General features: G+C 39.6%; 2 protein-coding genes across 11 annotated transcripts in view; one reads left to right on the top strand and one right to left on the bottom strand.

Moving 5' to 3' along the window:
• MED12L (mediator complex subunit 12L) overlaps nt 1-18024 on the bottom strand; it is a 337656-nt gene that overhangs the window by 177754 nt on the left and 141878 nt on the right. The window lies entirely within an intron of this gene.
• Nucleotides 1-18024, top strand: part of P2RY14 (purinergic receptor P2Y14) — a 52612-nt gene that overhangs the window by 15096 nt on the left and 19492 nt on the right. Inside the window, exon 1 of one of the 4 annotated variants that reach the window (XM_053599373.1) lies at nt 12687-12843. The exons of 2 other annotated variants lie outside the window; for them this stretch is intronic. In XM_053599373.1, coding sequence (XP_053455348.1) covers nt 12808-12843 — 36 coding nt within the window. In that variant the 5' untranslated portion in view covers nt 12687-12807. Of the gene's footprint in view, nt 1-12686; nt 12844-18024 lie in introns of those variants that run through there. One more of the 4 variants, XM_053599375.1, reaches the window with a different exon arrangement.

Genomic DNA, 18024 nt, shown 5'->3' with positions numbered 1-18024 from the left:
TTTGCTCTTGCATTCTTTCTTTTAAATAACATTAAAGAGAAACTTGAAACTTCCACTTAGTATTCTCGGAAATGATTTTAAGGAGATTAAATGAACGATGAAACATGCAAAGCACGTAACAATTTCAAAAATTGGCATGACCCAAATTGGCATTAAACTCAAGATCAAAGGGCAAGCCAACTTTGCCAACATGTTGTTTAAAGGCTCTGTGACTGTTAGCCATTCTGTCAGCCTGTGGACTGTGAATGTCATATTTCTACGATTCCTTCTGGTTACAGATGTTTATAAATGTTCACCACAGAGAACGTGATGTTATCTAGTTTAAAATGAAACAGATGCCCATAATTTTAAGGCAAGCTGGGGAGGTTCCCATCATCAGGCATTCCTTTTAACAGTTTCTTTCACATGATGATAACAAACGAAAAGGAGCTATGTCAAGAAGAGGTTGATGATTAGTCAAATCACTAGAGGTCACCAGGCCAGCTTTCGATGGCCTCTGCTCCCACTGCCACCACACAGCAATTCCTTATTCTCATCTGTCAAACCCCATGCACATGGGTTTCTGCCCCAACACCATTGCTCAAGAGTAATTCACCAGAACTGTTGCATCGCCCCAGACGACCAGCAGAGAGAACATGGTTAAGATACCCTAGAGAATTATGGCTTCTCCCCAACTCAACTCAAATCCTTACTGGAGGCCTTACGTGTGTGGCCTCAGGAAGATGCTTAACCTCATCATGCCTCACTGTTCTTATTGTTTAATTAAGGGGCCATTAACAGTACTTACGTCATAAGGAAGCTATCATGTTTTAATGAGTTAGTGTAAGGGATTTAGAACAGTATCTGACATACTATAAAAACTCAATACATCTTACGTATTATTGTTATTGCTATTAGTCTCCTAGTGCATTTTACTTTGTACAATGAAATAGTTACCTAAGGATAAATTTGGTAGTAATTTTTAAAATCTGTCCACATTGCTCATGCATTCATTAGTAAATTTTTAAAAAACTAAGTCTCTAAAAATAAAATAGGGTTCACCAAACTTCCTTCCTGTTAGCTGGCATGGAGACCTCCAAAAGACTCCACTCTGTCGAGTCTGTGGCTAAGCAGCAAGCAGGTGCCCACTGCTGCCAGCCAGATGTCAGGGCCAGCCCAAGCTACTCTGCCTACATTTACCACAAAGCCCAGAATTACTGCCTGGAGATATCTCAGGCTGCAAGCCCTTCCCATAGAAAGTTGGAGGTAAACCATGGTCCAGGGCTACTCATGCTAGAGATGAATAACAATCAAATTCCCAAAACCAAACAATCAAATAACTCTCATAGGATATATTCTGAAAACGGAAATCCTTAGTTTGTATGAGGATTCTTAATCAGGTGCTCACAAATCCCCTGAAAGAGTGTAAAATGTCATTTGAGCTTTTTCTAGTTTTCTGGCTTTCACCTACTTCTGAAAGGTGTTCACAAACCAAAGCTGTTAAAAACTCTTGGTATAACAGTGATTCTCAAACTTTAAGATGTTAGTTAAAACGTATGTCCTTGGACAATGCAGACGTAGGTCCAGGGACCACACTTTGAGAACCACTGGCTTGAGGAATTATGTATGCATTTTGGCACTATTCTCAAGACAAGCAACCGGCCTTTCTAACAGAAGTAAGTATGAAAACAATGGCTATTTCTCCTTTACATACCAGTGAATTGGCCTACCTAAGAATGGGCACCATCCCACCTAACCATCCCCCACAATTCTAGATAGATAGACTACCAGTTGTATTCAAGTCAACAAATATTTACCAAATTCCTTATATCCAGTTACATTAGAAACTAGCCTTGGTATTAATATAAAATAGTGGCTGTCAACCTGTCTCCCACCATCACTACCAGCTCCACCTTTTAGGAGAGGGATCACACCAACAGTCATACACGCAAAACACCTTCCTAATCTGATACAAGGGTGTTTGCAAAGGAGAGTGAGGAAGAGTATAAAGTAGTCTGGAAAATCCCACTTGCCTCTTATTTCATAATTAAATATGCATAGATGAAACACAGCTGAAGATCAAGGTGCTCTGCACCCCCAAAAGATCAGATGTGATGACATTCAGCCAAGCAACACAAAGGGAGTACCAGGCCATACGTGTCCTGCAACAACACACAGAATGAAAGGGGCCAGGCTCTGCGAAGCCACCATCAAAGTGCAGGGAATGGATAGTGGTAGGGTAGAATAGTGGGTGTGATGCCCTTGGGATAAGAATAATTGACTTCATTAATCATATCTCAGCTTTGAGTATAATTTAGCATGAGTACAACTAAACCAAGAATCATATTTTTTTTTTTTTTAAGTAGGTGTATGTGTGGGGTCTCCTTGCCCAGCTTGCCCTCCTGGACAGCTGGGTGCCTCTTTCCCATTCATGCTGCATTTGTCAGAGTGGAAAACAAGGAAACAACCCATAGAGAGACAGAAACACAGAGGAGAAGAAGGAGACAGAGACAGATAAAGACAAGAATCATATTCTAAATAGAAAAAAGATTACAATTATTTGCAAGAACAAGGAGATTTTTACCTTTATAAGACTATGCACTAAAGCGTTCACATCTCAGAAAAGCGATTGTGTAGGAACAAAGCTGGTCGGTATTGAGCTGTATGTATGTAAAATGCCATCAAAAAGACATTAGATATTTAATAAGATATTAGGAGGCCTAGACTTTAGAAAATGAGAGGATAAGTTCATAATGCCTTCTGGAAGTATCAAATCATATTGGAGAACTCACGCAAACAATTTAATTAGGCTGGGTAAGAAGATGTTATGGCTCCTTTCTCCATGTTCGAACACCAAACCCACTGACTTAGTCCTCATTCTCACAAGTAAAAGCACTCATGATCTGCTCCCCAAACCCACCCATGATCTCCCCAAGTCCTATCCATCAATGAGGTGAAAAAAATGAAAATGAGGTTTATCCCCAACAGTGAGCTGAATGGTGTGTTTGATCAAACAAAAAACTCCCCCAAATAGAGCTACCTTTTTAGAGTGCTTACAAATCCCATCTATATATCACATGACAAAAACATTTGTCATCTACCAAAAAGGGACTTGGATCCAAATAATTTAGTAATAAACTATCAGGATTATAGGAAGGAAATAACAGGACAGACTAACAGGTCAGAGATGCCGTAAAGAAATAGAGAATAAATGCAGTGGAAGAAAAGAATACACTGGGGCAGGAACTGTAAACCAGAACTTTGGTTTGAAAATTCTACGTGCTTCTTAAGAGTTTGATGATTCTTTCTATAGGCTAACACAGGGTATTTATGCATAACAAATATTCCTTTAATATAAGTTATATTAATATTAATAACATAGTAGCATTCACACTACTAATAGGTACAAAGTCTTGTCTGTCTTGAGGCCCACTTTAAGGTGTTAGTGAAGTCCTGCTCCTGCAGAAGATTTTGAGTATTTGAAAATTCCATTCTGATTATCCAGAGTCTACTATCTTAGGATGCCCATATGTCTTAGTTTGTCCAGGACAGAGTCACTTCACTACTGCTGTCTTGTGTAATTACAATTAAGGTCTCCCTTAACTCTCAAAAGTGTCCCAGTTGTTTGTTTTTTTTGTTTGTTTGTTTGTTTGTTTTGCAGTTTTTGGCTGGGGCTGGGCTTGAACCCACCACCTCCGGCATATGGGGCTGGCGCCCTACTCCTTTGAGCCACAGGCGCCGCCCAGTGTCCCAGCTTTAATAATAAATTAGAAGGGCATCCTCTCCAAGTCCATTTTAGTTAAGCCTTTGGTGAATGAAATTTCTTCGAAAAGTATTTCCTGGGTCTACTTACCTCAAATCAGAGGATTCTTCCTCAAATCTTAAAGACATCAAGAAAAATACAGCATAGTTCAAAAGGAACACCTATGTCTAAAGGAAAGCACCTCACAGAAAGCTTTGCTCTGGAGGTGTGCAGTCATGACCCCAGAGCAGGCGAACTAAGCAGACGCAAACAACGGGAGTTAAAACATAGAAGCAGCAACCTTAGGTGAACATTTCAGCCCACATAGTAAGAAAAATTTCTCTTTCTTCAAGTGTATTTAAAGTTTGTCATTGCCCAAGTGTTTTAAAATAAATTTGTTACTAATTCATACGAAAGAGAGAGAGAGAAAGACACCAACCAGATCATCGACACCGTTTCACAGGTGGCAAAGGTGAAGCTTGCCAAAGTGAAGGGCAGCGCAGGCAGACTTGAACCCAAAGCTCTTATCCACACGTGCTCTACCTTACAGCCTGCAGACACCTGCCCCTAAAGCAGCGGTTCTCACCCTGTGGGTGGCGACCCCTTTGTAACAATGAAAATACATCAGGGAATTAGGAAGGTTGAGAACCTCTGCCCTAAAGGATTGAAGAGAGCCCAGGCATGTCCATTTTTACAGGCTAGAATCTGAAGTGAACAAAGGTAGGAACAGACAATCCCCAAATTCCTCAGGACGTATCACAGCTCTGGAGATTTCACAATCATACGAAAAACAGCTGAGAAAGTGAAAATGCTCATTCTCTTGTTACAAGGAGTTTAACCCAGGACCAGGGTCAGGTGGCACTTCATGAATCACGTTTATCCTTTTTCATAAAAATAGTAGGAATTTTGTGATCATGTTGGAAACTACTTAAAAAATACTTTTGTCAGCAACAAGCTAACAGAAATTAAAGAAAGTGAGGAAAACTAGTGAAATTGTACTAGAATTAATGGTGTGCTGATATAGAATATTTGTTTATCCCCTTGATGTAGTTCTAACATCTTTTTACTCCATCTCTTGGTGACCTCATATGACACTAGAACTCCCATACAGTGCTTTTTAAGAAAATGAAACCCCAAAGTCATCCTACAAGTGCCTCAGAGAACCACAAGGACCCTCAGATTGGCATAGAATAGATACTGAGTCTGTACCTTGACTAACAAGGAACATCCAAAAGAGAGCTTCAGCCCAGAAAAATTGAACTTGATGACAAAAAAAAAAGGATTCTTGGCTTGGCGCCTGTGGCTCAAGGGTCCAGCCACATACTCCTGAGCTGGCGGGGTAGAATCTAGCCCGGGCCCACCAAACAATAATGATGGCTGCAACCAAAAAATAGCCAGGCATTGTGGCAGGTGCCTATAGTCCCAGCTACTTGGGAGGCTGAGGCAAGAGAATCGCTTGAGCCCAAGAGTTGGAGGTTGCTGTGAGCTGTGATGTAACAGCACTCTACAGGGCGACAGCTTGAGACTCTGTCTCAAAAAACAAAAGGATTCTTAGGTTGTCTCTTTACATAATGTCTAAAAGAAGCTAGAGAGAGAAGGTGGGGAAGGAAGCAGCACACATTAATAAAAAATAAGTAATTTAAAAATTGCATAAAAGTTTGTGTGAATCTCATCTAAGCCAAATCGTCCAGATGGCATGTGAACAAAAGGGAGCCTAAACATAGGTAACAGGAAAATTGATATAAAATATAAAACCATAAATGCTATATTGGCACTGCATTTCAAAACCATGTTTTCTCTAAGTGATTAGTACCTTTTAGAGATGGTTTAAAAAGCACACACACACTGCGGGGAGGTGCCTGTGGCTCAGTCAGTGGGCACCGGCCCCATATACCGAGGATGACAGGTTCGAACCTGGCCCCGCCCAAACTGCAACAAAAAAAATAGCTGAGTGCTGTGGCAGGTGCCTGTGGTCCCAGCTACTCGGGAGGCTGAGGCAAGAGAATTGCCTAAGCCCAGGAGTTGTAGGTTGCTGTGAGCTGTGATCCAGGGCACTCCACTGAGGGTGATAAAGTGAGACTCTGTCTCTACAAAACACACACACACACACACATACACTGCAAATCTTCACCTCTTTGGGGGTCTTCCAATGAGAAATAATACAGAAGATAGACATTGTCTTTGCTCTTCTATGTGTGAGTTACAACAATATTTTCTGATAGATATTGTCACCACTTTTGTGCAGATCATCCTAAGGACAAGGACTGAGGCACAGTGAGGTGAAGGAAAGTGCCCTGACACACAGCTAAGTGTGACGGAGCCACTATTCTCACTAAGACTACCTGTTTTGAAGACAGCGCTCTTAATCATTCAGACATACTGCCTCTCACATTAAAAAAAATAAAAAACCAGAAACGTGGTTCAAAAAATGTTTTACTTGTCTAAAAGATTAACTTGCAATATGAAGATTTTGTAAATATTTAGATTAACTGCCACATGCCAAGTGGTATACAGTAAACTGAGAATTTAAAGTGAAGTGAAAGAGTAATTGTTACACAGAAAGAAACTTCTATAAACACGCCTTCTAGGCAAGGCCACTGAGAAACAATTCCAAATGGTTCTGAGAAAAACTTAACAGACTGAAAATACCGATGGTCTCTCATAACCATTTCCTTTTAAAAACCAAACCATTTCGTGTATTTTGGAAACAGCTATATCATCCGCTACTTTTATATTTTTTAAGCTATGTGCCTCTAACACAGAGCTAAACATCCTAACTCCGGGAAAACCACCCACACTTCATACATGGGCTTGATAAGTGATATTTGTTTGGCAAATGGCAAGAGATTATGTAGCAAATTCAAACATTTCCCCCAACCCCAGGTCCCATTAACACCTCCTCCAAAAAAACCCTCTGTCATTTCCCACCAAAAAACAAACAAACAAAAACTTAGCATCAATTAATAACTACTCATCTGAACAAAATATTAGCAAAATGGAATTTAACTCTAAAGCAGCAGTTCTCAACCTGTGGGTAGAGACCCCTTTGTATGACCCCAGCTCATATGAGCTTTTATTATCCTCACCTAAGGAAAATGATGTTGTAGCATCTCCTGTACCTTGATATTGTGTAGAAGAGAAATTCATCTAGACATTGCTACAAATGTCATTAGCATAACAAGCGTCTGTCTTTGTTGTAGGGCAGCAATCTGAAATGATTTCTGACAATGGAGGGGAAGCTATAGGACTACATGTTTTGTCTGTATCAGAAAAAATATAGTGGAACCCTAACAAACTTCTGGAATTGGCAAGCGGGAACAAAGAGAGAGAACGCTCCTTCCTGCTCCCTGTAGAGATGGGAGACAGGATGTGACCAGATGATTCCAGATCTGTGCTCCACCCCACCCTCACCATGGTGTCCAGTGAGGCCACAGAGTAATATGCTCTATTCCCTCAAATGTGCGTTTCATCACATGAGCCCCACCCTCAAAGGTTTGAGTTCATCAGCTACTGCACATGAGAATTCATTTCCCCCGATTTTATGTTTATACTTTAGAAATACTTCCCGTGGATTACGTATGGCTATGTATCTAAGAGCGCTTCCCTATAACTATGGTGACAGAGTCAAGGAACTACTCAAATTTGGAACTTTCCATAACAATCGATGTTTATTAAAACTGCAAAGCAGGGCAATCAATTTCTATTGACCAAATATTCAATAATACAATTTTGAAAGAGTTATAAAGCAACAAGTAGCCTATGATATTAGCGATGGCTCCTACCATTCACCTACTTTAGCGGGACAACATAGCAAGAAAATATGATTACTTCATTTAAACTTTCCAACAACTTTAAATGAGGTATGTAGTACTAGACCCATTTTGCAGATGGGGAAACAAGAGATTTAGAAAGATGACATAATCAGCCCTAGGTTCCCTGATTTGTAAGTGGCAGAGCTAGCTTTTATACCCAAATTTACTCTACACACCACGTTATGTAGCATTAACTGCAAAGAATCACATCTCAATTGAATCCTGGCTTTGTCCTTCATGCTGGAGTAGACCAGTTTGCTGTAATTTTTTCTTCATTTGTCCTGGATAAAACTCTAGCCAAAGATAGCCGAAGTTTTCAGCTCAGGAGCCAGCTCTAATCTCCCTAGCAAAGGATTTTAAGACTGTAGGAAGAGCTTGTGCTCAGTTACAGGTGTCTGCAAAGGCTCATGGCAACACAGGTGCTCTTGACCAGCCAAGGTGGGGCCACAAGTCATGGGCATTTACGCCTGCACAGCCCACCCGGGAGCAGTATCTGGCTGCCATGGACTCACGCTCTATTCGATGGATGCTCATTATCTAGACCCTCCTCCCCAATGTCTGAACTGTGGCAAAAGTAAAGGTGGTTATTTACATTATACCATAGCACACACATAAGGGGTGCCAATTAGTATGAATCCCCAAACAGCATTTTTACAGACAAATGGAAGTCACTGTCTTTCTCCCATGTCCCGTCCCCTATTTAGCTGTTACCTCCACAAGCCGGTCCTCAGCCTGCCCATTTGTGCCTCAGAAGCTTATGTCTTCTAAGTGACTACCCACATTTTAAGTGAATAAAAGTAAGGGTCTTGCTTACTCTAACACATTTTTTGCAAAAGGGGGCATAATATAAGATTAGTATTATAGTAAACAAGACCCTTGTTTTTATTAATTTAAAAACCATAGGCAATGACTTAGAAGATATAAGCTGGGAAAACGACAAAAGGGAGCAGCTACACAAAGTATCAGAACCTGACTTAGACTTTTGGTAGCAGATAAGTTTCAACCAGAAAGAATGAAAAACACAGTTTTAAAGGGGTGTATATGTCACACACGTGAATTGTAATAATTGCAACCTGCAAGAAGCAAAATCCCCAAAAATGATAAGCTGGAAGGTCTCTCCAGTTAAATACAACAAAAAATTATCAGTAAGGATTTGTCGACAAGAATCTCCTCTGCCTATTGAGCTGAGTTTGCTAAGAAGCACCTGTGCAGCAATAGTTTTATCATAAATTAAACATAACACTTGGATGTTACATATTCTCTAAACGCAACTATAGGCAAAAGTACTTTAAAGCTTACTCATAAACATATAGCTAAGAACTGTTTTAAACAAGATTTGGTTTAAATAATATTGAAATAATAAGAGCTAATATTTACATTGCCTGTTTATATATCTCAGCTAATTATCAATGGGAAAATGGGCAGCCTGGGACCCAGACGGAAGCCTGCCCTCATTAGACCAAGGCAGAAAGGCTTCCCCTGGTCACTCCAGGGGGCTGAGAATTGCAAGAAAGGCTTCAAAATAAAAAGAGGATATGTCAAATGTCTGTATTTCTTGGGCTAGAAAAAGAAGGAAGAAAGGTCCATACTGATTAAATACACTCACCTTCTTGTCCCTTTAAAAGCTCATGCTTTCTCATTTGGACTCTTAGGAGCCATGTGTCCAGGGATTGCTAAGCAGTGAGATGATGTTCTATGCCCAGAAAATCAGCCTGGACACTTGCAATTTGGTTGACAGAGGCTGTGGAATAGTCACCTCCCTTGGCCCCCACGTCCCAGGCAGGCCAAAGAAACTGTAGGAAAAGGACCGGGGGAGAATTGGCAAATACTTGTCTTTTCCCAAAACAGAAAAGACAACCATCACTGTCACACAGTATGGGGTCTGAGGAAGGACCTAACCAGAATTCAAATTTAACACGATCAGAATTCGGAAAGGGGGAGACCTTCACTCACTCTCCTTGGGAATCAAGGGAAAGTTGCACAAACCACAGAGTTTGAGAGGGCCTCATTCCAGGCTGAGAAAACAGCCTCACAAAGGTCAGAAGTCAAAGAACGAATAGTGTGTTTGGAAGTGGACACAGGCTAAGCCGCATCAAAAGTATCTTTGCACACGAAGATCCAGGAGGAAAAGCCCGCGTCTTGTGCTGCTGCGGCTTCACTCCACCTCGGAGGCAGGAGCTGCCTCTGTAGACAGCTCAGTGGTTTCCGGCACCGTATGAAATTACAGACATGATCAGCTTAAATCCTGTAAAAAGAGGTGTGCCTCTTAAATGAACTACTTTATGGGCACATACTGTCCATGTTTAAATGGGCCACTTTCACTTGGAACGGGCTCCTAAATCTGAGACACTGATGTTTACCTCAGTACGCAGGGTCCCTGTCACATCCACAAGTGTCCCCAGGTCCTTAGCTGGATACTGGTGAATTCCATTAATACTTGCTGCTTAGAATCCCCCAAGACTGTTGAGCTCATGTGACTTAGGGATTTTGGTTTCAGGTATTATCCGTTCTCCCTTCAGCTCACAAAATGGACAAATTCCCTTTTAAAGATTCCCTTAAAAATATTTTTTCCTGGGGGGGAAGCAGAAAGAGGGATGGAGGGAGGAGGGTGGGGCCTTAGTGTGTGTCATATTTTATGGGGGCAAGACATGATTGCAAGAGGGACTTTACCTAACAATTGCAATCAGTGTAACTGGCTTATTGTACCCTCAATGAATCCCCAACAATAAAAAAAAAAAGAAATAAAAGTGATTTCAAAAAAAAAATATATATATATTTTTTCCTATGTCATTCTCACATAGTACTTGCTCCTTTCAACGCTGCAATCGTTATTTTTTACACTTGATTTACACAACCCTAACTCTGATTTTGGCTGAAATATACACATTGCAGTCAAGGTGCTCTTTATTTTTGGACAAGTTCTAGCAATTAGTGGATTACATATGAATAAACCTCTCCCTGCATGTCCAACTAAACATGAAGGGCAGCTTATTTATATATTATAGATCACAAGCCTTTGAAAATAAAATGAGGCTGGGTGCAGAGGCTCACGCCTGTCACTCTAGCACTCTGGGAGGCCAAGGTGAGTGGATTACTTGAGCTCAAGAGTTTGAGACCAGCCTGAGCAAAAGTGAGACCCTGTCTTTACTATAAATAACAGAGGCAAGAGGAGCTCCTGAGCCCAAGAGTTGGAGGTTGCTGTGTGCTATGACTCCACGGCACTCTACCCTTGGAGACAGATTGAGACTACAAAAAAAAGAACAAAGAACATATTCTACCTCTAGCATTTATGAATGTTTAGAAGTATTATTTGTGAAAATCACAAATATCATAAATAAAACCTGGAAGAAAATTAAGAAATCAACATACGTTTACTTTTTTGTCTTCTGTTAATTCCATGAGTAAAAATGGTAAAATTGACTAAGATATTATTACCCTGGCCTTCAACAGCTCACAATCTGGTTGGTAGAAACAAAGGGCAGACAACTGAAAAACAGCATATTAAATACTCTAGGCCAGGGTAAAGGAGGGTTCTGAGAGTTTGGGTTTTATTTTGCTTGATAATGATAACAAGCAGAATTGGTAACAAGCATGCTTCTCTAACATAATGGGGAAGAAAGTAATAAAATGGGTAAAATTAGTGATACCGTCCCAAAACGAGTGCAAAATAGAGCACAAGAGATTCAGACCTTTCCTCCTGAGATATGGGTTAAGATTATGTTAATCTGAAGTGTCATTTAAGAGTAAGCAATCCGAGGAACAAATTGTTAAAGGAAATATCCAAAAAGTGGGGTCGAGTAACAACTCAGGACATAAGAGTGTTCTGAAACCAGATTTAAGTCAAGGTGGTCACCTGAAGAAAATATTTTTTTTTAATTGTTAAATCATAGCTGTGTACATTAGTGCAATCAAGAGGTACAATGTGCTGGTTTCATATACAAACTGAAACATCCAAGGCTGGGAATGTGTCAGGATAAAAGCTGGGGTAGACGACACAGTCACACATCAAGACTATCCCAAGAAGAGGGTAAAGCTAGAGCCGGGCGTCAGGCAAGCCCCCAAGGAGATGGGGTTAGGGTCCCTTCACCATCTCTGCTCACTTGTTAGCTATCTTGCCCTGCACCAGTCAAGACTCTAAGACTAATACCTACTTACACAGCCTATCTGCTTCTTTCCTGGTACTGAAATTGGGACATGTGCTGGTATGTTTTGCTCCCAAATATTTTTGTTTTCCAACAAGTTTCAAGGACTTAGTTGAAGCCATGTGAATTACTACTTGAAAATACTTCCCAATAAATACAGAAGCTATTATGACAACAGCTTCACAGGAAAAGGTCACAACCAGACATGGGAAAGATCTATCCTCCCGATGGCTGGAGCTCTCGCTTGTTGGAAGGTGTCTCTCCTTCTATACCCAGTTTCATACTATTTACTGTTTGACTGGGACTTGATAATTTGTAACCCTAAGCAAATCCTAAATGGATCCAATTTATACAAGCGTATATTCCAGCTGAGCTCTGCTGGACATCTGTAGTACTTGACATTCAAGCATTTGGCAAGATGTCAACATTTCAGAGAGCACTTTAAATGTTTTGGTTTGAGAGCTAATGCGGTGTTTCCCACTGGTCAACACAAGCAGCTTAGGCACAAAGCAAGATTTATTTCCCTCAATATCAGATGCCGTACTACGTTGCTGATCCTATCTTGCCTACAGAGACCCTACCAGACTAAAATCTTGGTAAGTAAGACAATTCCATGAGATGGAAAGTAGAGGCAGGTAATATCTGTGATTCTAAGTCAAAATAACTTTTTGTGGTCTTGACTTCCGAAAGTCTTTTCTTTTTAATGAAGCGAGTAATAAATTGATAGGCAAAAGTAGAGTTCACCAAGTTCAAAGAATAACTAAGCCCAGTTGACTTTTCCTCTGTAAATATTCTTTTTTAATTTGATAAAGGATGGTTTTCTTCCACAGGGACTGTACATTAGGAAACTACTAGCTTTAAAACTTTGCAAACCTATTATAGAACATCGGTGGGGGGTATGTGGATAATGAGTTAAAAATGAGTATTTAATATGGCAAAGCAAATTAGTACAGCTGGATTATGACGTATGTAATCCTGAGAGCAAGGGCGGTCCAATAAAGAACTACAAGTTGAAGAAAGAAAACAAAAAACAGAAGGTTTGGTTTAAGAGCACAGAGGGCCACAACTCCACAAAAACTGAAACCAAAGATGAAATCTGCTTCACGCAGGCAGCCGAGAAGTCTGCTCTGAAATGCTGCATGCCTGGGTCACTGCTACGGATTTAAGGGTGAGTCACAATTTATTTCCAAAGGAAAGAAACTGAAATTAAATACTCTCATAGTTGTTGCTTTTTAAATTAATGTCTTAGGTTTCAATTTTCATTTCTTTTATTCTTCTGATTTCGTCCTCTGAAACTTAACAATATGAGGCATTCACAGTGTTTTTAGTTTTAATTTATGGATGGCAAGGACAAGGAATATAACTTGTTAAATATAGTCTACTGTTTATTTTTCTAGAAATTGCATAGTGAGTTCCAAAAACCTACACTAATAATACTTTTTAAACTAATTCATGCTTACTGCAGTTTATTTCTCATGCCAATAAAATTATTTTGTCGTAAAGAGCCCCATCTTCTGAAAAAAAAAAAAAATTGTAAGATTCCTGCAACTAAGGGAAGGCAGAGATTTGGAGAATAACTTCTCAATGGCAACCTCTCCCTACCCTGGAAAAATTCTTAAAACCATTAAATTTAGTATTTTTTTAAACAGCGGCTCTTCTCAATGAATGACTTTCTAAATGGAGAAAACGGAGCCTCTTCAGTCTTCTAAATTCACTTTTATATATACCAACTTTCGTGGCAATATTCCCGACTTAAAGAAAGCCTTCACAAGAGAAAAATGATAAATACATATATCCCACTTAACGCAATTATAAAATTACTAGACTAACATTCTCAACTTCCCTTTCCGCTGACACCCTACACCAACCCCACCCATTTAGGAGAGATGCTTCACAGTCTTTGGTGTTTCTTTAACACTAAACATTTCACTGGCTGCAAGGGCTCTAACACATGGAATTAGGATAGCTTGAAAGAGAAAATCAGAGTAAAAGTTTTTTTAAATGTTAACAAAATCCAGGCTTACATGCTTTTTGCCATATTCCCTTTGATCCAAATACATATATATTTTTACCATTTGTGTGTAATTTTACAAATTATTTTTTAATGTATTAGGATCATATAAAATTGCCATTTTTAGAAGTAAAAAATAGTCAAATATCAACAATTTTGTGACTCAAACTAATTGAAAAAGAGAGAGAAAAGGCAACCACATAAATCAAGGATGAGGAGGAAACCAGTACTGGTATTTCACATGATTTTATACGATGGGGAGATCTGAGATGCCTAATTAACAATTCCAAGTACTGAGCTCCCACTGGTACAGTCCTCCATAATTTTTAAAGCACTGACACAGATACTCTGATCTGAATGTTTCTGGCAACCAAGTGACATGGGATAAGGCCTTCTGGAACTGCTCCTATTTTCACCTATTAGGAAACCAAGGTCTAGAAGAGGTTAGACACAAATCTATTGGACATCATGACCTAGTTAATAAAGGCCAAGGATGGGAGCTAAAGGAAAAAGCCATCTGGCCTCAAATCCACTGCCCTTTCACCCACCCCTCCTTGTCTCTGACCTAAGGAAATGACTATGTCCAATGACAAAAGTTAGAGATAGAAGCAAGCCCAAGACTAGTCCTGGTCTGTGGCAGGCTGTTTACACAACAATGGCAGTAATTGCATTGTATAAAATAGTCAATGTTATTGGGACTACAAATTTTACAGAGGCAATCTGGCATGATGGAAAAAAGGAAGTTGGTGTTTTGTAGATATACGGCTGAATTTGAGTCTGCCATGACCTTGAGCTACATTTTTTATTCTATGTTTTAGCTCTTCCCCCTCTCTGACCCTCTTCTGTCCCACTACTTATAAAAAGTAAAAAATCATAATAGAGCCAAAGAGTTGCTGAGAAACTAAATGAGCCACGCCAGCACCCGACAGAGCGGCTATTCAGTAAGAGTGGAATTCCTTTCCCATCTCTGCTAATAACTTACTACGTTAGAGGTAGCACCAGCAAGCATAAAACTCCGTGAGAAAGTGCAGGAGTTGTAATCCAAGACTGTGAGGCCAAAAACTGAAATCACAAAAATGAGTGGAAACGAATGCATCCCTCACTGTACCTGCTATTACCCCTGCAGAAAACTGGGCATTGTGCCAAGACAAAGGTACTAAGCATCTAAGATGAGTATCTAGTGAGTACCTGCTGCACTTTAAACACTTAGGTCACTCCTTCCTGACCAGAAGGGGTCCTGATCCCTAGGGAGCCTGGAATTCTTTGTCAAGGAACATTAGCCCCACAGGTGGTGGCTATATATTAAAAAAAATAAATAAATAAGCCCTGAAGAATGAAGTGAGAATTATTTGCCTGATTCACTTGTTTGGTGAGTGAGTGGGGTAAGCAAACACGTAAAAACAACCTTAACAAAAAAAGTCAAGACAATGTAGTCAAACATATGTGGTGTGTATTTACAATGAATGACTGAGACATTTGAAATATAATTACTCTTCATAAAAGTCTGGTGTCCTTTTTTTTTTTTTGGTAGAGACAGAGTCTCACTTTATTGCCCTTGGTAGAGTGCTGTGCCATCACATAGTCTAGTAAAATACACATAGGGTAAGGGCAAGAGTGATGAAACAGGAAAGCTAAAAAATAATCTCTTATTAGAAAACACACGAATGGCTCGGTACCCATTGCTCAATGATTAGGGCGCTGGCCACATGCACCAGGGCTGGGAGGTTCAAACCTGGCCCCAGCCTGCTAAACAGCATGACAACTGTAACAAAAAATAGACAGGCATTTTGACAGGCACCTGTAGTCCCAGCTGCTTGGGAGGCTGAGGCAAGAGAATCGCTTAAGCCTAAGAGTTTGTTGAGTGCTGTGAGCTGGGACGCTATGGCACTCAACCAAGGGTGACATAGTAAGACTCTGTCTCAAAAAAAAAAAAAAGAAAGAAAGAAAGAAAGAAAAAGCACAAAAAAATATTTTAGCTAGAAATTCTTGGTCTCAGAATTCTTTTCATGCCACAAAATAACTTTTGTGGACCCCAAAGAACTTTTGTTAAACAGGTATTTCTACCCATATTTACAGGGTTAGAAAATAAAATTGTGAAAATTATAGAATTTTAAAATAGCATGTGTTAAATTTTTTATAAAAAAAATACCTTTAAAATGTCTTTAAAAACCTTTTACAGAGGACACTGGTATTATTCTACATTTTTGCAAATGTCCTACATATCTGACCTACAGAGGATAGATGCATTCTCATACCCATCACCACATTCACTCTGTTGAATGCTGAGGGCGGTGCCTGTGGCTCAAAGGAGTAGGGCAACGGCCCCATATGCCGGAGGTGGTGGGGTCAAACCTAGCCCCCGCCAAAAACTGTAAAAAAAAAAGACAAAAAAAAATATGCTGAAGAAAATCCAGTCTCATATGGATTAAATAACAAAGAATTACTTTAATAGCCTTCTGGATTTTCTTCTTTGGCAGCATACCAAAACTCAGTAAGTGGTGGTTTCTTAAAGCACAATGGCAATGTGAGATCTAATTATTCTATCAATGAATATTGTAGCACTTTGTTCTTTGTGATGGGAATCCTTTGCTGTCTTGATCTTTGAACAGATCTTTCACCCAGGCTTGATTTTATAGCATTATACATTGGTCATTTGGAAAAAATACATCTATGCAGAACTTTGTACAGTACAATTTTTATCATACAGTATCAAAAAATCATATTAATATCAGAACTGATCTCAGCCTCAGAATTGGAAATGCTATAATGTTCATAACAGCAGATAAAAGTTTTCCAAAATTCTGCTTTTAGTTTGAACGTTTGAATTTCAGTTTTGTCAAAAAATGTCTCTCCATTCATCAGTTTTGAGACAAAGTCTGCCAAGTACTCAACTCAGAATTACAACAGTTTGTCAGCCATTTTATCAAGTAAAAATGGTGTCCTATGAAAAAAATCATCTAATACAACTTGTAACTTTGTCATGTAAGTGCTCCTTACACTAGACAACCATCATCTGTGGTCAGGTGCACTGCCTGATTAATGCTAAGTAAGGCACCTGCAGACTTGATACACCATGGGTCTGCCATTAGTACAAACGTCAGCACTACGAAAAAGCCAAATCAGAATGGGTTTGATTTCACAGGGCCCTTGACAGGGTGTCAGGAACCCCGACCATTCTCTATATTGACTGTTCTCAGACTACATATTGAGAACCATAGTTCCAGACTTCCAGATAGCTAAAGTATTAAGATACGAAAAGCACTAATTTAGAAAAGAAAAAAATTAACAACTTGACCCTTAAAATTTGTCAGTTTTGCTTATCAAAATATAACTTGCAAGGTGAAAAGACAAATTATAATCAAGGAAGCCTATTTATATGTATACTCAACAAAGCAGGTGTCAACAATATTCAAAGAATTCCCACAAATCAATATAAGTGGGTGGCACTGTCCCCATATACCGGAGGTGGCGGGTTCAAACCTGGCCCCAGCCAGAAAGTGCAAAAATAAATAAATAATAAAATTTAAAAAATTAATATAAGCATATTAAACCCAAGATAAAAAGACATAATTAGGCCATTTCATAGAAATAATGAGAGATATACGAAAAGATGTTCATCTCATTAGTGGTCCCTGAACTGCAGATCTAGGCCACAATGGAATAACATTTCATAAATAAAAATTTAAAAATATGAAAATATAAAATGTTAGGATGCAGGCGGCGCCTGTGGTTCAGTCGGTAAGGCACCGGCCCCATATACCGAGGGTGGCAGGTTCAAACACGGCCCCGGCTGAACTGCAACCAAAAAATAGCCGGGCATTGTGGCGGGCACCTGTAGTCCCAGCTACTCGGGAGGCTGAGGCAAGAGAATCGCTGAAGCCCAGGAGTTGGAGGTTGCTGTGAGCTGTGTGATGCCACGGCACTCCACCAAGGGCTATAAAGTGAGACTCTGTCTCTACAAAAAAAAAATAAAAAATAAAAATGTTAGGATGCATATTCACTGAATCATTATACATTGGTAGGAATAATAAACCATATTAACCTCTTTGTAAAATGGTTTGGCATTATATGCTAAAGTTCAACATTCATATAGTCTGTGACTTAACAATTTAATTCTGAGGTTTACATCCATAAGAAACTCTTTTGTTTTTTTGTTTGTTTGGGTTTTTTTTTTGTGTGTGTGTGTGATTTTTTGGCCGGGGCTGGGTTTTGAACACGCCACCTCCGGCATATGGGACCGGCGCCCTACTCCTTGAGCCACAGGCGCCGCCCAGAAACTCTTTTGGATGTAAGAGTTGTTTATTATTGTTGCCTGTTCATCAAAAATACACAACTCAG

Source organism: Nycticebus coucang, chromosome 8 (genome assembly GCF_027406575.1).
Source record: "Nycticebus coucang isolate mNycCou1 chromosome 8, mNycCou1.pri, whole genome shotgun sequence".
Taxonomy (NCBI): domain Eukaryota; kingdom Metazoa; phylum Chordata; class Mammalia; order Primates; family Lorisidae; genus Nycticebus; species Nycticebus coucang.
Note: the sequence above shows the minus strand (reverse complement) of the source record. Positions and strands in the feature narration are given on the sequence as shown.